At 40.9% G+C, this 20,618-nt stretch overlaps 1 protein-coding gene across 1 annotated transcript in view; it reads right to left on the reverse strand.

Annotated features, from left to right (window-relative positions):
* Window positions 1–1,013: 1,013 nt before the first annotated feature.
* The window catches only part of TRPM6 (transient receptor potential cation channel subfamily M member 6), a 131,313-nt gene continuing 111,708 nt past the window's right edge, over window positions 1,014–20,618 (reverse strand). The window contains exons 33-39 of the mRNA XM_042850587.2: window positions 19,862–19,927; window positions 16,903–17,189; window positions 16,571–16,653; window positions 12,752–12,957; window positions 10,604–10,655; window positions 3,334–3,440; window positions 1,014–1,790 (exon numbers count right to left, since the gene is read on the reverse strand). Of these exons, the coding sequence (XP_042706521.2) occupies window positions 1,666–1,790; window positions 3,334–3,440; window positions 10,604–10,655; window positions 12,752–12,957; window positions 16,571–16,653; window positions 16,903–17,189; window positions 19,862–19,927 (926 nt within the window). The 3' untranslated portion in view covers window positions 1,014–1,665. The remainder of the gene's footprint in view (window positions 1,791–3,333; window positions 3,441–10,603; window positions 10,656–12,751; window positions 12,958–16,570; window positions 16,654–16,902; window positions 17,190–19,861; window positions 19,928–20,618) is intronic.

The raw sequence follows: 20,618 nt of genomic DNA on the forward strand, positions 1-20,618 counted from the left end.
AAAATAGAAAGGTAAGATTCATTCTTTTGACGTTTCCTATCAATTTAAGTTCCAAAATTTGGCATTTCTAGTATCAACTATTTACAACAAAAAGAAGAAATCAGCTAATGCAAGATTTGGAATTGATTGGATGTGTTAAAGATTTTAGGTAGTGCAACACTGGGGTCACTACAGCCCCAATCCTGTCAAGCAATACTTACTTGTACCTGCTGTGAGTAGTTCCATTGAAATCACACTGCACAATTTAAGCACAAGCGTAAGTCTTTGATCTGGCACTGGGTCTCAGTAGGAAAGAGCAAAAAGAAAGCGTATCTATACACCTATCAATCACACGAAGGGAGAAAACCCAAGTATCTACAATATTCAACTAAACACCCAAGTAAGTGTAATTTTATATTATTCATTAGATCTTTTCAATTTTCTATTGTATCTTAAAACTTAAAGAATTGAGAGGGTTTTTTTCAAATTACAGACATTTTCAAGAAAGACAAAATCCTATTTAAAAATTGAAACATTTTGGTTGTAAAAAGTATAGTGTTTTTACAGCAGATGAATTCACCTTCCCACCTATTCACATTTGGAAAGACATGCAGTTTCATTACACCGCCAGTTTGTCCTTTAATGGGATTTTGGGGTGTGAAAAGAATGCAGGAAGGGGCCCTTATTGCACAGGGCAGTCCTCTCCCAAACTCACGGAATTAGGACTTTTGTTTACATGACTTTTAAACTCTTGAGCTCAGATACGCAGAGGTATTTCAGCACTTAAATCCCATGGGATTTAGGCACCTAGATACATTGGAGGATCTTTATCGTTGTTCTCAGATGGCCCATCACTGCATCCAAACTGCACTACAGAATCTAAAAAGCATTTTCCCAGGTTTCTCCACACTGAACACATAGCAGCCATCTATACGGCTATAGAACTATTTATGCATAAGCATACATACATTGTTTTACTGAAAGCAGGATCAGGTAAGGTAGCAGGGAAAGAAGCACCATATAATTCCTACTTGGGGAAATACAGCTTTAAAAAAGCAGCCCCATTTATTTTCCAACATAAACACCTTTCAGCTTCATACCATATTTCCACCTAAGGCACTGAAGTACAAATGAACTTTATTATCAGGTAAGGCAGCCCCCTGTTCCAGTCTCTTTACTAATCAGTATTACAACGAAGTACAAAAAGATTCAGTGCACTGAGGTGTGTAACTGAAGAATGTCCTTTGGAAAACATGTGTCCCCACTTGCCCATAGGATATTCAGCTATAGAAGATGGAGCAATATCACTCTTGTGCATTTATGGGTGTGTCTATACTGTAATCAAAGGACGTGATTATAGCTTGAGTAGACATACTCCATCTAATCTAGCTAGCTTGGGTCCCACAACAGTAAACCCTCAGTAGCATGAGCTTCCCCCAGGAATAATTACCCAGGGTTCTAGGCAGGCTCACACAAGCCACACTGAAACTCCTGCTGCCACACCTTCACTGCTCCAGGGCCTGACCTACATTAGAGCTAGTTCAGGAATGCCTATTCGACCTACAGTCATACCCTGTGGTTACAGTATAGACATACCCTAGACTTTGTCCTTTCAGACTGACAGGTGGCAAAACTAAGCAAGGAGTGTTTTCCAGTGTTCAAAAGGCCAGAAGTCATCCTGCTTGCTCACAAACGGGTGTAATTTTCCAGAGGCTTGTCATCAGTAGCAACAGCACTCTCTGCTCCTGCCTCTGTCTCCACTTTGACAGCTGGATTGAGCCTTGCAGGGGTGTAATCATTTCTTCTCATATCTGTGGGGGGAAACAAATTCAGTGACATGGACAGTAACTGTTCGGAGAATATGCACAGACGAAGCATGAGTCAGATCCTGAGGGTAAGAGTAAGGGGCACGTGAACCCTATATTGTGTATTGGGGGAGAGGGAGATGCTGCACTGACCTGACTCTTCCTAAGAGAGGTCAGACCAGAGTGGGAGGAGATGCACTCAGGGGTGGCTCTATGTTTTTTGCCGCCCCAAGCACGGCAGGCAGGTGGCTTTCGGCGGCGCGCCTGCGGGCGGTCTGCTGGTCACGCGGATTCGGCGGCATGCCTGCGGGAGGTCTGCCGGTGCCGCGCCATCGGCGTCGCCGCCGCTGAATTACCACCGAAGCCGCGGGACCGGCGGACCTCCCGCAGGCATGCTGCTGAAAGCTGCCTGCCTGCCGCCCTCACAGCAACCGGCAGGCCACCCCCTGCGGCTTGCTGCCCCAGGCACACACTTGCTGCGCTGGTGCCTGGAGCCGCCCCTGGATGCACTAGAGGACGACCCATGCAGAGGCAGAAGGGGATGGGGAACTTACACAAATGTATTCTCTACTGTCCTACACTACTAGTTAATCATTTGCAAGTCCTGCCCCTTCCTCCCCCATCCCAATATCCATTGGCTACAGAGGCAAGCAATCTGAAAGATAATATTACAACTCCTGATTCAGAATGAGGCAGCTATTGAAATCAAAGTACTTTTCATTAGGAAAAAAAATAGATAGATGGCAATTCTCTCTCTTTCATCCGACACCATATTACAACACTTTTGACCCAGAACTACAATTATTTTTGACACTTTGAGCCCCATAAAATGGATCTGATCTGCATCACAATGAAAAGTACATTTCTAACAAATATAATGTATGTGATTGGTGGCTCCAAATACATTATATTTGGAGCCAGGTTTGAAGGCAACATCTGCAAGAGAAAGAGAAAGACTCACGGAGATCTCTCTGTGGGCTGATGCATTGCTGATTTTTATGGAGTTCCTCAGATCCTTATTTAAACACTAACAATTATTGTTGTGGGAACTGTATTGATCCCACTGGAAAGTAATCTATTATTTTACATGGAGAAGAAAATAATTGAATGCGTGTTTAATGGTAGGGGTTTACATCATGAACTCCAGACCTCTGACTGATGGCTTCTAATTTAAAAGTGATAGCCAGGCAAAAGGAAAAGGGAAATGGAGTGCCAATCAGTGCAGTGCAGCTTCACCTGTGCTCGAAAAGGGAGCTCCAGATCATCAGCTTTACTCAGGAAAAAGATAATGTGTCAGTGTTACTTAATCACAACTGACCAGAGCGCTAAGTAAATACATTTTCAAGAAAGACAAAATCCTATTTAAAAATTGAAACATTTTTAGTCATTTCAGGACCTTCATTATTTTGCAGTTAGAAAGTTAGACGTGGACTGGAAATAAGTCACAACAGTATGTCCATTGCCCAATATGCCACCCATACCAGCTTCTACAGAACATTGTTCTTAAGATGGATTTGCTGAGGAACATATACAGTCTTGCAGTTCATACCAGGAAGTTTCAGCTTCCTGCAGCAGGAGTTACAACGGTGCTTTGCAATGAAGTTTTTAATTGCACGTTCCCCTAGGTTTGCTGGTCCAAACACCATCCCTCCAGATCTGGAAGAAATAACAGAATATCAGTGAGCTGAAAGTTAAAGAAAGGATGCTCTATATGCATTACCCCCTGGAATTCTACTCTTTAGAATGTAGTGGAGCTGTTTCAGGGATAAGTTATTCAGTGAGACCAATTTTTCTATGTAACAAACCAAAGTACAATCAAACCCTTTTAAATAAATGGGGTCAAACCTTGTCTCCAGTGCACAACTGGGGAGATTAATGAAGTTATTCTCCTTCAACTCAGCCTATGGAGGAGTACCAGGTTACTCCCTGGCTATTTCTGTAACCTCAGAGGTCCAGCAATACTACTGGCCACTGTGCTCCGTCTCCACTGGGGGAATCCCTGGTGGATCTACTCAGTCCCCACTAAAACCCTCTTCACAGAATTGTGCTCTATGCTGCTCGGGGGGCATGGGCTCCTGGTGTGGTCCTTCCTCCACCTACCTCACAACAGAACCAGCATGGTTGTGCTGCACCAAGTATTCTCCAGGCCTACGGAATGAACGGGATTGTGGGAGACATTAGGGCATAAACCGGAGTGACCAAAGAGGTCAAATTCAATGCAACTTTGACCGGATTTAGGAACAGATCATTTAAACAAATACAGTTCCAGCGTTTGCAAACAGAAAGAGGTTTCCTAAAACAAGCAGAGCTCTATTTACGCCAACACCTGTTAGAAGTATAGGGCTGTTAAGAATACAGTACATTGCTAGTAAACAAGGATCTTCAATTATCTGCTTCCAACTGTACTCAGTTCTGTATTCCTACACTTTCTGGGCAATTCAGCAATGTAACTAAATTCATCTGTGGAAGCATACAGCATATTCTGGATGAAGCTGACAAAATAACAAATAGAAGTAAGATAAACCAGACATGTATTAGAAGAACTGCATAATTATAACAGATTCTTAATGTAGTCTGAAAGATCAGTGTTCATTAATTTTAATATTTCTCCACCATTATTCTCGAGGATTTAATTGACATTCTAGACATCACGGAACAGAGCACACAAGGAACACTTCCAAAGAAACTTTATGAAAGCTAATATTTTATTTTAATGACATGCAGAGTGGAAACAACACATTTTAAAATCTGAAATCAATTATAGCTGAGAAAAGCAGGCCTGAAAAAAAGAATCTGACTCTCACAATTCTCTACTCTCCCTGCAAAAACACATCAATCACCTCCAAGGAGAGCAGCTTTCAAAAAGGGCATGGACAAAAATTGACTTTTCCTATATATATATATATATAATGAATCTCCATTTCCCCTGGAGAGAAGTAGAGTGGCTACAATGAAGATATGCCAAACCTAGAATGGAAGGCCTGATAACTTAATGTCTGGCTGACAAGCAGTGACTGTTCCCTGGCTCATTCAAGGAAATAACACAACTAGGACTCTTTCTAGTGTCCTCTATGGCTCCTTAGTGCCACAGAAATAGAGTAGAAGCTGCATAGTATTAAATAACATGGTAAGTGGTAGTCATTTCTGACTTTTGGTCCAATCTGGTAAAGTGCCAACAAGTTGCAGTCATAGGCACTCTTGTAAGTAAAGCAGCATGCCTGTGCTAATGCAGTGTGAATCTGTCCCATCCCCCCCGCCCCCAGTGCCTAGACCACAAAAAAGTTGAGGAGTCTCAGCTGCCTCCTAATGGACCTCGTCTGTCAGCTCAAGCTATACTGACTCATGCTTCCGGAACTAGAGGTCCTGTATTCAATCCATGTAGATGGCCTGTCCAGCACATCATTGGGAAGCCCAGTTCTGTACAAATGCACTAGAAAAGTTTTATTTTGGTCCTTCAGACACATGCTGATGGCCCTTCAGACACCTCTGCTTGCTGGTGCCCCAACTACCTACCTGGGCATCTGCATGGAGATAGTGGGAGTTCTAACTCCTACTGCCTCTAACCACAGCCATCTTCTTTGTCTTATATCTTTTGATACCCTCCTCTGGCATATTTTTCTTGCTACAATCCTGTTCGTCAGCTCTCTCAGTATGTAAGTTATGCCAGGCTAATGCTGCTCATCCTTATTTACTAACTCGAAACATAAACCCTTATTTACAGCACCTCTGAATCTGCATCGCTGTTATGATGCAATTACAGTGCTTGCTCATGCCTTATAGGCATAGCCTTGTGCTGTTGGTAGTGAAAATTGTTACATCCTGTCAGGAGCACCAGGAGGCACTATTCATCAGAGAATGCCTCCCAGAGCTCTGGTGTACAGGAAAACACATGAGATTGCAGAGACTGAAACTGTGTCTGGACACTGGCCCTGTATTTTCCTGGCAATAAAGTTTCAGCTATTTATATTTGGGGCTAGAATCCAAACTGCATCAATTTTCACACTGCTCACCTCATGTACCACACACCTGGGTCACATCCTTGGCTGACTTTGATCAGTTTAGCTCTGTTGAAGTCAATGAAGCTATGCTGATTTATAGCAGCTAAAGATCTGGCCCTGGGTTTAGCATTGGCCACCCTTTCTAAATACTTCTGTAATTGTAATCACTGAACTAGTGTATAGAAGACTACAGAACTGTTGTGAGAAATAGCATCAGACCATCATAGGGGGGGTGGGTCTTGGCATTAAAAACTCCATTTTAAAGGTAATGGTAGAATGCATAAAAGAAAAGACCCATTATGTGATAATGGCATAAATCTCCCACACAAATTACTTTAAAAATGAACCCCAGAATCAATGAAACTAAAGAAACAACACATTAATAATAATTATAATGATTATTAGTAGTAATAAAATATGCATCAGCCCCATCAGTCAGATGTCACCCACTCTCTTCTGGTATCTAAGAGAATGTGAGCTCAAAGACATGCCTTTGAGTCTTGCTAGCAACTTTTCAAGCAGCATTCAATTTTTGGAGAAATAAGTCATTGATAAATGAAAACATAAAACAGACCCCGATACTGCTGGAATTTTTCCCTGATGAGTGAGTGAAGGAGAAAGTTAAGAGTGCATTTTAAAGATTTTTTTTTTTTAGGAAGTATATCTCTGGAATGATCACTTTGCACAAGTATATTGCTAGCTGCATACAGGCTCCCTCTGTAGCTTCATTGTTATATTCTCTCAGATCACTAAGTCAAAACAACACTGTTTTGCTTCTTGCAGTTCTTAAGATTTTCCCTAACACATGAAGCGCAAGCTGGGTTTTTTGCTTCATTAATCAGTGTCTGCTATAACTGATCTTTAGCTAGCAAATCGAATACCTGGCTATTTTGGGGGATGACAGAGCAAACAAAAATGATTTTGTTCAAGCTTTAAATGCAAACTATATAACTCATTTTTATTAATCTGGGTGTAATGCTTTAAGTGTCCAGAACTGATGGAAGGTACTTAACCCTTCATAACTGGAGTTCTTCAAGATGTGTGGTTCCTATCTGTATTCCACTGTGGGTACACATGCATTCCATGTGCCTGAGACTGTAGTATCCATTGGTCCATGCCCTTGCTGATGCTCTGTGCTGATTGTGTAAGGGGAAAAGTGGATCAACCCCTCTCCAGTTCCTCCTCTTACCACAAATCAGAGATGATCCTTAGCAGAGAGGAAGGAGGGCACATAGTGGAATACAGATAGGGACCACACATCTCGAAGAACTCTGGTTACGAAGAGTACGTAACTTCCCTTTCTTCTTTGAGTGCTCGTCCCTATGTGTATTCCACTGTGGGTGACTGACAAGCAGTACTCCGCGAGAAGGAGGGCATGATGATGGAGGAGGTCTGGTTGTTTGTAGAACCATTGCGTTCATTCCATTATGGCAACAAACAGCCAGGGTGACTTTCCGATCTGTTTTCTTCTCTATAGGTAAAATGCCAATGATCATCTCACATCAAGGGAATGAAGTCTTTTCCTTTGCTGGCAGCATGGGGTTTTGGGAAGAACAGAAGTAAGTGGATAGTCTGGTTTATGTGAAATTCCAAAACTACTGTAGGGGTGAATTTTGGAAGTAGTCATAGCAAGACTCTGTCTTTATCCAATAGTGTGTAATGAGGATCTGCCATTAGGAACCCCAGTTCACCTACCTGCCTGGCCAAGGTGATGGCAATGAGGAAAGCAACCTTCATAGACAGATGAAGCATTGAACAGGTAGCCAGGGGGTTGAAAGGTGACTTGATAAGTGTTGAAAGTACTAAATTAAGGTCCAATTGAGGGGTTAGTTTTCTTGTTGGTGGGAAAGCTCTAACTAAACACTTTTAGAACCTGGAAGTGATTGGATAGATAGAGAGAGTCATCTTTTGGAGGGTGACATGAGCTGATTGCCTATGGGAAAACCCGCATCGAGAGGGAAAGACCCATCTTCTTGAGTGTAAGGAAGTAATCAAAGATATCAGGACTACCTATTTTATCAGGAGACATACTGTGGTGTTGGGCCCAGACAGAAAAATGCTTCCACTTGGCTAAAGAATGTTTTCTGGTGGAGTCCTTTCTGCTTTAGTGAGAATGGCTTGCACAGTTTCTGAATAGGAATGTTCTAGATCCAACACCCATCCAAATACCAACCCGTGATCATGAGTCAAGAGGACCTGGAAGGGATGAATGGCTGGGCTGGCATATGCAGGAGACCTGGGAAGCAGAACAGTTCAGGCCACTTTAACACAATGAGAATGGCTCATGCTCTGTACCATCAAATCTTCCACAAAACTTGAGGATGTAGCGGTATAAGAGGAAAGGCATAGTTCAAATGGTCTACCCAAAGAAGTAGGACAGCATCACCTCTGAAGAACTGGCCCTGAGCTCCCTTGGAACAGTATGTGCTGTACTTCCCGTTTGTCTGGGAGCAGGTCCCAGGTAGGCTTCCCCTGAGCAAAGATGCTGTTTACCACTGAGCTGTGTGACACCCATTCATGATCAGTGGCAAAGTACCTGCTGACGCTGTCCGCCAGTGAATTTTGGGTTCCAGGATGGTACGCTGCTGATAGGGTGATTGTGATTCTTCCAGTTCCATACATTGACCACTTCTATACACAAGGGAATGCAACTTACTCCTCCCTGTTTGTTTATGTAGAATATGATTGTCATATTGTCTGACATTATGAGAGAACGTAAGATTGGATTAATGGTGAGAATGCCCTGCATGCTTCTCCGACTGTTCTGCATTCCACGAGATTTATGTGCATTCTGGTTCCTAGGCCATCCAAGTGCCCTGTGCTATGTGACTGTCCATGTGCATCTCCCAACCTAACAAGCAGGCAGCTGTGATTATTGTCCTGTTGGATGTGGGGGATAGGAAAGGAATGTCCATGCATACGTGTGCAGAATCTTTCCACCAAATCAGAGAGGCCCTTATCTTATTGGGGATTATCACTACAGTGTTCATGCTGTGTTTGCTCAGTATACATACTGTTTGAAGCCAAGCGTACAGACATGGAGGTGGATGAACAGCAGTATGTATGTAGATGATGGCATGTGACCTAGGAGAGTAAGGCAAATCCAGACCAATGTCAGAGGATTGTGATTGTGCATAACCTGATTTATTGGGTTGCCCATGACTTGGAATCTGTCCATCGGGAGCTGAGCCCTTGTTTTGAATCTAAGGTCACTCCTGTGAAATCTCTAGTCTGACCCAGAGCCAGGATAGACTTTTGCATGTTCACAGAGATTCCCAGGGATTCTAGGAGATGGAGCAGAGATGAGGCTGATGTTATGACTTCTGAATATGTCCTGTCTGTAAGAAGCCAATCATCTAGACACTGGAAGATGGTAGAACCACCCAGTCTAAATTGTGTGGCTACTACAGAAAATAATTTTGTAAAGATGCTGCGTGTAGTTGCTAGACCAAACGGGAGTTGTGTTGCGAGTCCTGGGCTTTCTCTAAGGGCATTTACTGCTCTTCTGCCACACTCTGAACCAGCTCTTGGAATTGTCTGTGATCATCAGGAAGAGACAGCGAGACTGGAGCAATCACTTCATCCTCCTCTTCTTCCATAGGCTCAGGAGTTTCCCTTTGACCTCTTGGAGGGGAGGGATGGGAAGACTCCCTATTGACTCATACCGACTCTGGGTACTATGCATATGGGTCCTGTGGCCCCAAGTAAAGCCAGTATGAGGGGTCAAAAGTAGATTGTCTTATATTTGTTGTGAAACATCTAGCACATATTTGCAATAATACATCTATAGTATCTATAATCAACATGTGAGAGTAATTACTTAATAAACATTTGCACAATATTAATAATTACTAATGTTCTTGATAATACAAATAATATTAGTAATAATGGTCATTTTGGAGACAGGAGATCAAGTTTTACTCTCAGTTCTGGAATTGACTTGTTCTGTGTCCTGGGCAAGTCATTTAATATTTCTGAACTTGTTTCCCTTTTGTGAAATTGGGTTAATGATATGTACCTAGTACTTAGGGTGCTGTGGCATCTAACTGGAGACAAGATTTGATCCGACACTCTGATCCATACAGTAAGAGTCGTCTGTCTGTGTGGAGCCCCACTGACCTGGGACCTCCGTGCAGGATTAAGGGCTTGTTCACACAAACATTTAGTTCACACGAAGCTGGGGTGTGAATATACCCCTGACTTGCACTAACTGATTCCGTGGGACCTAACAGAATAATAGTATGCCCTGATCTTCTCTGCTTTGAAACAAGAGTAGATTAAAGTGCACTAACAAACTTTTGGTGCACATTATCAGGGTCCACATGAACAGTTAGTATGCAGTATATTCACACCCCAGCTTGCTGTGAACTCAGTGTTCATGTAGACAAGCCCCAAGTGTCATAATTTAAGGTCAGAAGGGGCTATTAGATCATCTAGTATGACCTCCTGTACACCCCAGGCCAGAAACAAAACCATTTTGCCTCCCCACATGGATCAGAGCCATTGTATATGAAGTGTTGTTTATATAAAAAGCACTATTAACAATCCTGTTGTGAAGCCAGAAATCTTGTGTGCCTAGTCCCCTCCCCATTCTCCTAGATCACGTATAATTATTCATTTGGAACTACACCATGTGGAAAAAAACAGAACTACTACATTCAAATCAAGTATTTAACTCCTGACTAAAAAAAAAAAATCATAAACTATTATTGAGAATGTAAATATCCACATAAAATATACCATTAGCTATCAATTGTCTGAAGTGAATTACATCAAACACACCATGTTCGGAAATGACAGCTAATAAAATGACAAACTTACTGCTTGCCTTCAGGTTTAATAACAGATGGATCTGTCAGGTTTTCCCCAACACCTACAGTAAATTAGACGAGAGTGTTACAAGCGAAGATTGTTTTTTTTAAATATAAAATCATAACCAATGTAAATATCAATTTCCGCTGTAGACTCTAAATTTACACTTAAGGTAAAAATAAAATGCTGTAGCTATTTGTTAAAAATAGACAAACAAATGCTAATTCTTCTCACCCCATTCCTGATATTACATGCTCGTGGATCTATGAATGGATAGGCTAGAAACTTACCCAAATGGCTCTATACTATGAAACCGTGGAAAGAGTTGCCAAAACTGTTGTAACTACAGTAAAATGAGGCCAGATCCTGAGGCTTGTACTGATGTTGAATAGCACCTTATTTCATTATTAAAATCCTGTTGATTTTATTAGGACCACTCAGGGGAAAAATGCTATTCAAGGTGAGGAAGGGTATCAGAATATGTCCCTTTATTTAGATGTTGTGATGTGAGGATGCTGGGGTCTATTCACCCCTTTGGCGGTGGTTACAGTAGAGTTAGATAGGTAACTCCAATAAGTGCTAATAGGCGTTTCGTGGTAAATGAATGGAAGAATAGATTCCTTTGTGCTAAACTCCTCTCCTCTAACCAATGCCCCATTAGGGCTTATGGGATTCTACTTTAAAAAGTCATTGCCTTATATCTGAGTAAATGATTGGGATGCTGATGTACAGGAAAACTTCCATGAACATTAGCATCCAATTATTTTAATTCCCGTGGTCCATTAGTGATGAACTCATGTGCTGCAATGGATACAGGTAGATAGGTAAAGAACAGCTATAACTATTGTGCTCACCGTATGTTAAAACACCTGAAAATTTGTAACACGTTCCAGTGACAATGGGCCTTTGTTAACACAGAATATATTTAAATAAAAGTATAATAAATATAGTTATAGATATTATGTGTGTGAGAGAGAGATTTTGACACACACACACACACACACACACACACACCCCTTTAGTTGCAGGTCTCCAATAGACAGACTTGTGCGCCTGGTATTCCAACTGGAACAGATTTTGTGCTCTGATTAGAGAGCTCCAGTTTAGGGACAGCCAATCAGTATGGACAACCCGAATGCTGACCCATGCCTGAAGTCAGACCTTTTCTGAGGTTTAAAAGAATTTTGTAAATAATTTTACTCCATTTTTTTCACACTTCTCTTTCCTGGTTTGGGATGGAAATGAGGGCCTCAATTCTGCAAAGATTTATGCACATACTTCCCTTTTCCAGGCTCAAGCCAGTGGTACTGGTCTGCCAATTTCAAGAGTACTATACTAAACCAAGTTTTAAAAATAAAGGAGGAAGTGTGCCTCAGTTCCAATATGTTGTAACAAAGATACACAAAGTCTTTTTATATTTCTTAATGTGAAGATAAAATCAAATGAAGGCCAGCATGGATTTAACGGTTGATTTTGCTTGACCAGGAAGTCTTACTGTAATTCACAGTTTCTGAATGCTGTAAAATGTAAATATGATAAGCCTATGTCTCGCAGCACAAATTGCCCTTGACAGGAATGAGAGCCAATGATATTTAAACTGCTTGATGGATGGTGTTCATATTCTGTACACAGTCAAATGTTTATTTTTTTAAATATACCATGTTCCCCTTTACACATGTATTGTAATGTGATCATACCACACTCTGTGCTCTTTTGAGGAGCCACCAGGCTCTGTGAATAGTTCTCAGAACTGCAGCTTAGACTGTTTACAGTTTTATTAATGAAAAATATAAACAACAATTGATGCCCGTTTTCAGCCTTCCGATGAGAAAAATGTGTTTTTGTTACAAATATTTAACAATCTTCATCAACATTAACATGTGAAGTGGTTTTTATACAGCTAATTGAAATGTTACTGCACATTGTTTTAGTACACTGTGCTTGTACACCTAAACTAGATCTATGGGGCCAGATACTGTTCTCATTTACACCTATATAAATTCAGAGTAACTCCGTGGATGTCTTTGGAATTGCTCAGGATTTTCATGGGTGTAAACAGGAGCAGAATTTGGCTCTTTTTCTCTAAGTTGAATTCAACGTTGTTTTCTTAGTGGCAACTCTAAGTTATATAATAAACTGGTCCATTTTGGCAGTCACCTTGCAAATCCAGGACAAGGAGCTCCCCTCGGGTGTACTCGTAGGTCCAGTGAGAGAAGGCCAACATCATCTCTTCCAGCAAATTGCTGGGGGAAATCTCATCCCCATTGTTGTTGTTGTACTTGCAGAACTCACCCGTCATGTACTTCTCTATGGTGAGCCACTGATTGGCTGAATGGCAATATATTAAAAAAACTTCCAGAAACCTGTGGGTAAAAATGCTGTCAGTCAGGAGCTGGCAGGATGATGAGTGTCCTCACAGTCAGGTCACAATTATTACGAATAAAGCAAATATACTGAAAAGTGGGACACTACTCCACCACTTACAAACTTCAAGCCTCTTAGAAAACTCTCAGCAGCAGAAGATAACAAATGGTAGATAGCAGGAAGTCATTCCTGAGAGATGTAACCTACTGGAGAAGACATTTCAGAGAATGATCTCAAAACAAAGCCCTTCTGTGAACAAGAAGCATATGCTGAGTAAACCAGGAAATGCCATTGTTACACTAGCTAATCTCTACAGCAACGTCTAGGCTACGAGCTAAGGGTGTTTTTCCCCTATTCACATACACGTACACCTCTACCCCGATATAACGCTGTCCTCAGGAGCCCAAAAATTTTACCGCATTATAGGTGAAACCGCGTTATATCGAACTTGCTTTGATCCGCTGGAGCACGCAGCCCCACCCACCTCCCCCCGGAGCACTGTTTTACCGCATTATATCCGAATTCATGTTCTATCGGGTCGCGTTATATCGGAGTAGAGGTGCACTTGCACTAGCTCTCATTGATCTAGCACAAGTATAAATAGCAGTGTAGCTGCATTAGCACGGGTAGCAGCAGTGGAGGCACAGGCCAAGTTTCAGGCAGGTTTGTACTTGGCACAGTTAAGCCATGCCTCCATTGCTGCTACGCATGCTATCACAGCAACACTCCTATTTACACTTGCTCTTGTTCGAGGAGAGTGAACACAAGTATGTGTTCTCAAGCAGGGGAATCACTCCCCTACCTCGTAGTGCAAGCATAGTATAAATAGATGGACTGAAATCTTTAAGATTAATTAAAGAAATGCCCCTGAACAACAAGTGCTATAAAATGCTAAGTCAGGACCCCTTTGGAAAGTTAATTTACCATCACACACCATTTTGTAAAAGAGGTGCAAAGTTGCACTCCTTTCCCTGCAAAAGCCTGATGATATTCTCCAAAATAACAAAAAAAAATCCTCGTTTTTATAAGGCACACTTGGCCCCGTAGGATGTACTATGTGACACCTGATAATCTACTCAGTGTAAATCAGGAGAAACTCCACTAAAGTCAGTGGAATTGGGGTTTACTGTGTAAAACTAATGTGAGAGGATATTTAGTATCTAGGTTCTCTCTGTTAAGATGGCTCAAATCTTCCTTTCTTCTGCAGAAAGGAAGGAGTAAATTTATGTATGCAGTTTACTATTGTGGGGGGGGGGAGGGAAGCTGTTTTGTTTCTGCAGTTTTGGGGGGGGGGTGTTTGTCTTTTTGAGGGGCTGGGTTCCTCTCAAACTCAAAAACTTTCCTCAAAATAAGCCAGTCTAAAGATATCCAGTGAGCAGTAATGCTCACAGATGCCACAGCATCTATGTAATGGGGTGAACAGGGAGAATATTCATAGACTTTAAGGCCAGTAGGGACCATCATGAACATCTAGTCCAGTGGTTCTGAATTTGGGGTACACGTATCCCTGGGGGTATGCACAATTTTTCCAGGGGGTACATCAACTCATCTAGATATTTTCCTAGTTTTACAACAGGCTACATAAAAAGCACTAGCAAATTCAGTACAAACTAAAATTTCATACAGACAATGACTTGTTTATACTGCTCTATATAGTATATACTGAAGTGTAAGTATAATATTTATATTCCAATTGATTTATTTTATAATTATATGGTAAAAATGAGAAAGTAAGCAGTTTTTCAGTAATAGTGTGCTGTGACACTTTCTGTATTTTTATGTCTGATTTTGTAAGCAAGTATTTTTAAAGTGAGGTGAAACTTGGGGGTATGCAAGACAAATCAGACTCCTGAAAGGGGTACAGTAGTGTGAAAAGATTAAAGAGCTACTAATCTAGTCTGACCTCCTGCATATCACAGGACACAGAATCTCACCCACCCACTCCTGTAGTCAGCCCATAACCTCTGGCTGAGTAACTGATGTCCTCAAATCTAGACTTACAGACGTCAAGTTACAGAGAATCCACCATTTACCATAGTTCAAATGAGCAAGTGACCTATGTCCCACTCTGCAGAGGAAGGCAAAAAACCCTCCAGGATCTCTGCAAATTTGATCTGGGTGAAAATTCCTTCCCGACCCCAAATACTGAACCACAGTTCTACATTTCCTAAGGGGAAAAAATATGCTCATAAAGCTAAGTAACTAAAAAACAGCATACAATGAGACAGAACTGGCTTGTGTAGAACTGTGGCTGCTACTGAACAAGCAAGAGTATTTCCCAAGAGTATTTCTGGGTACTGGGTAATGGGAATGTTTTTGGGACAAGATCAAATGCTCATGGTTTCCACATCTGATGGTGCATATTCACCCCTGATGTACTAATGATGTAATACAAAGAGATCATATCCATGCCCACTGAATTAAATAGAAAGACTTCCACTGACTTCAATGGGCTCTAGATCAGGCCTTACATATATTCATAGATTGTAATACACATGAGATCATCATTCCCACAGAAGCACAAGTTTTAATAGTGGCATTTCTAGAGATGGTATAGAAAAAACAGGGCTGTGTCCAAAACAGAAGGAAAAGTATTGGTGCACATGACAAAATATATGCCCTAATTATGGGTCTTCAAACATCTGGGCCCTCATACTTTCCAAACCAGACCTGCTCATCCCTCCTAAACATTAGATTTTGCTTTTCTGAAGTGGAAAGCCATTTTCACTTTGATAAAACTTTGATGAGCAGAAGGCCTTATGTTTCCTGTCATACTCTGTAAAGTTCCTTGTAAAAGAAACAGTAAAACTTTACTGTAAGGACTCAGTAGCAAACACTGATCTGCTTTACCATATGAATACAGATTTATGGGGGTGTTCAAAATATAAGCGATTCTTTACATGCACTCTCTCTTCAGACCACTGGAAACTAGTTCACAACCCTGAAAGGATTTTTCCCCCCACACTAAAGCAGCTACATCTCAGAGCAGCATGCTCAGCAGAACTGGAGACCAGCTGTTCTCTCACTAACACTTTGCTTTCCTTTTTGCTCAGTAAGGGCTTTTCCAAAGGCCACTGAAGTCAATGACGGTCTTTCCAATTATTTTTCAATGGACTTTGCTTCAGACTCTTCTTTCACAAACTTCTTCAACACCATCAAGCAACAGATACACTTAGAAAAATTCTGCAATGTCTCTAATTCATGTATATTTATTTTATTCATTTATTTCCGTTTAATTAATGCCAGGCATAAGCTCTATACACTTTACAAATATTAAAAGCATGGACACAATTTATTTTTGATAGACATCTATTAAAAAAGCCTCCCTCATCTGCTCCAGTTAATGCACTCCACCAAATCCTTTATATTTCCCCAAAATTCCCTCACCCACCCAGTCAGATGTTATCAACCTACCCCCTCCATAAAAACTACACAGAAAAAATAGGCCTTGAAAGACAGTCAACAAAGCTGGGCTTCGTCTGATCACAGAGAAGGGTAATAACTTCCCTACTTGAGAGGTCTCGCTGAAAAAACCCTACCCCCAGCACCCAAATATTGCAGAAGGTTATATTTAGTCTTTTCCACCTCACTCTTGAAAGGCAGTTTCCCTACCTTGGGGTATATGGAATGCTATGTGGCTTCAGTTGGTTGAAGGTATATATCAGCTTCTGAGCAGCCCTTTGTTGTTGTATTTCCTAAACAAAAACACATTTATAGGTATTACTTTTACATAAGCTTATAAAGAAAGGCCAGAATATATAAAGAAAGGGAGTGTTCCTTACTAATCGTAAATAGGAGATGGATTTTTCCATGCCCCTCTCTCCAATAAGATAGTAACAATAATTAAACAGCAAGTCACTCCAGGCTGGAAGTGTTTACATGTACCAAACCTTCTCATACTTGCCAAACTGGGCTGGACAGTTTCCCTGCAGGTTTATACTTACCCTCAGGCACAGATGTAGCACTGTACCCTCCTGAAAGATCGTCTGCCATGTCTGAACCACTTCAGGAAGAAACGACTTCACAATGAAGACTTGTCCCAACTTCAATACATCATTCTCAGACCAGGTACAAATGACCTTCATTGCTCTCCGGAGACCTCCATCCATCTCCTCTTGGGACAAGACCTGGATCATTGCAGCCATTCCACGCTGTGACCAGGACGACATGCTTTTATCTAGGTTCATAGGCGAACTCTCTTCTAGCCTATAGATTGTCACCTCCTCTCCAGCTGAGGTCAAAAGAAGTTTCATTTATAAATATCACAAATCACAGCAACACCATTTGAGACTTACCTTTCTTCCCCTAAAATAGCATATAACTTTCTCACTTTACAGTACTTGACAATATGGGCTTCCACTATGCTACCATATTCCTGAAATATCATCCAAATCTTCTATTGTTCACTAAGGTGATGTTCAACCCTGTTCAGAGGGCCAGAACAACAACTATGGACCCCTTAAGTTACATCGTCTCTCTGTTTTGAGGATATATATATGGTACATAGAGTTTGTACTGGCCTTCTTCATAGGGATGAATTCCAGCCTTCTGGAGTGCTTCAATACAAGCAAACTGCATTGATTTAAACCAGTGGATCTTACTGAATACAATTGTGGTCATTTTCTTCTTTTCAATGGCTTTTCTCAGTGTCAGCAGACTTACTGGATTTTAGGGATGATTGGGTCTAAATATTTGTTTTTAAACACCAATCTCTTATCTATAATTGGTTGAACTGAAATTAAATAAAAATATGCTGAGACTCTCTCTCTCCCTCTTAGTCTGAATTTGTATAAAAGAAGAAGATTATTTAGCAAGATTTTTTATTTTACAGAAAACAATTAAAATCGATACTACTCATACCGTTTTTCCCTTTTGATCTTGCTTGCTTGTAAGAAGTAACACCTTTATCTTCATGACAATTGTAAAAGCTAATGGCTGGATTTTGCCACCCTTACTCACACTGAGTAGCACTTTGATCCATGAGAGCCCCATTGATTTCAACTGGGTTATTTGAGAAATCAGACATGAGCAAGAGAAGCAGAGTCTGGCCCAAACTAACACACACAGCTAGGAACAAGTGAGTCCTCCGAATTTAGAAAGAACATCAGCTTTCCTATAATATTTAGGGTTCTGTTTTAATATAAACTAAGGGTAATGAGAAGAAATTAAGACAAATAAGCATAGAGATTTAAAGTTCCTATTTTAAATTAAGAATTTGACCTTGTTCCTAGAAATTCCTGTGTCATCTCTATTGCACAAAATTTCAGAAATTCTATCATTTTGCATGCAGAAGGCATCTGGTGAGATTCAGCTCAATCTTACACTCTGTCTCACTATGTAGTTAAACAGTATTCTGCCTTTGACAGGGAAAACTATTCATTATTATCTTTGATAAACTAATATAACAGGCCAGAGTTTTAAAGCCTGCCCTCCCTTTTTGTGACTGAGATTATTTGCAAAGTCAGCTCATGTAATATAGACATACAAGCACCTGATCTGTGAGCACCTTCAAGTACTTCATATCTAACATTGCCTGGATACACAAATAATTACAGGTGCCACAAAGGAGGCCAGGTATGAGCCAGGCTGAAAATCAGGCCCACTGTGTACAAATGTTCAATTGAATAGAATACTGACCAGAATTATTGATAGAATAATTAAACATTTACAAGTACCATTTCTATGTCTTAAGCATTTTATACAACATCCAATGGACATATTCTGTAGTAATGGTCCCAAACACGAGGGGTCTGATTCTCCACTCCATTACACAGATCTTATATCAGCTCTGTTAAAGTTGAACCAATTTAAGAGAGTGGAGAATCAGGCCCTAAGTTTTATTAAGATGTGGCAGTGTTTGGAGGGTGATTACTGTAGAATACTGCACTATTTCCTTAATAAAATAGGAACTGCTAATAAAGTGGATAAAAGAATACAAATCCTTCCAATTATGTATCTATCAGTTTTATTGCTTGGAATTCTCTCCACACAAAGGAACTTCACAAGTGGAGGGTGGATTTAAAAACCATATAAAAAAAGCCACACAAATCATGGGTGAAGAGAAGCCAAGAGGAAAGGGGAGACTTGTAGGAGAGACATGAGCTAGCACAGTAGATTTCAGTCTCGGAGCACCCTGCATAGGAGAGTCTGGTCTCGCGAAGTGGCCTGGAAGAAGGACCTGGATCCACAAAGGAACTTAGGTTTTGCAACACTCAGCATTGCAATGCCTAACTTTTAGGGACCTAGAAAAATCACTGGAACAACTGCGAACCACAAAGCCTGAGTTAGGCACCTGGACTCCCTACACAATAAATGGGGAGAGCCAGTGGCCAAAGAATGAAATCCACAAAAAACAGCACGCTAGGTGGGGAGCCACCTAAGCTAACAAATGGGAGATGCCAACAACAGGGGTGCATCCTAAGACCCGCTCCTCTTAGGGAATTTGGCACATAAGTACGGCTGTAGGGAGGTATCTATCTATCTGTCTACCCCAGTGGTTAGAGCACTCACTAGGGAAACCCAGGTTTAATTTCTCCCTCTGCCTCATGGGGAAGAAAGATATGAACAGAGGTCTCCCCACTCTCAGGAGAATACTTTAGCCACTGAGCTATGGGATATTCTGATGTGTATGGCTCCCTCAATCTCTCATGTTGAAGTTGTGGATAAATAATTAAGGCGTCATTGGACTAGGGGAACTAGACCCTGGGTCTCCCAGGTGGATGCCTTAACCAACAGGCTATAGAGTCATTCCCTTTGGTCCAGAAGTTTTTCCTTCAGAAAATAAATGTAAATTATATATACCTAAATTAATCCAATCTATGAGGTTTCTTAACTATTCTTTAAAAAATAATCCATGCTGTGATTATAATACATTCAAAACAGAACAGAGAAACTGGCACTCACCAAAGAACTGGACAGGTGTAAATGGTATAGTCTGAGCAAGCCTCATTAAGTTGTTCCTTTCAACAGCTGCAAACAAAATAGACAGTTCCACTATGCTGGCTTGGCCAATTTTCAGAAATATTTGACAGTGTTTTATTGTAATATTACAAAAACAAGTACATTTTGTTGTGGCCGGCCTTTCCTCTAGCTATGTATATCGCCTCTAGCACTATAACATCTGAGCATCAACCAAGTGATTATGGATTTATTCTCACAGTATCTAAGAAGCAGAGAAGTACTGTTAGCCCGAGTTTACAGAGGTGTGAACTGAGGCACAGAGATTAAGTGATTTGCTCAAAGTCACACAGGAACTCTGTGGTAAAATCCAGAACTGAACCCAGATTCCTTGAGTCCCATCCATTGCCACAGACACAAGTCCATCCTTGCATTACAAATGAAAAAAATTAATCCAGAAGCCTCCGAAAACATCTTATTTTTGTCAGAGTCTAGATTGCGTTGAAAAATATCACCTAATTAAATAACATGCCCAAATATATGCTGAGTCAAATTTGTTGCTGGCATAATATTGTCAAAGTCAGTGGAGTTGTGCCTGTCCACGGAATGAAAAAATTGGATACTATTCATTGTAACTATGGCACAATCTCTGAACTTCAGATAGCTGTATACTGGCTTATGTTTTATCCAAGGTTTCTCATGAAAAGGTCTAAGGTAGTGTGGTCTACAGGGACATCTGCTGGTAGGTTCTGGACAATTCTCT

Source organism: Chrysemys picta, chromosome 6 (genome assembly GCF_011386835.1).
Source record: "Chrysemys picta bellii isolate R12L10 chromosome 6, ASM1138683v2, whole genome shotgun sequence".
Taxonomy (NCBI): domain Eukaryota; kingdom Metazoa; phylum Chordata; order Testudines; family Emydidae; genus Chrysemys; species Chrysemys picta.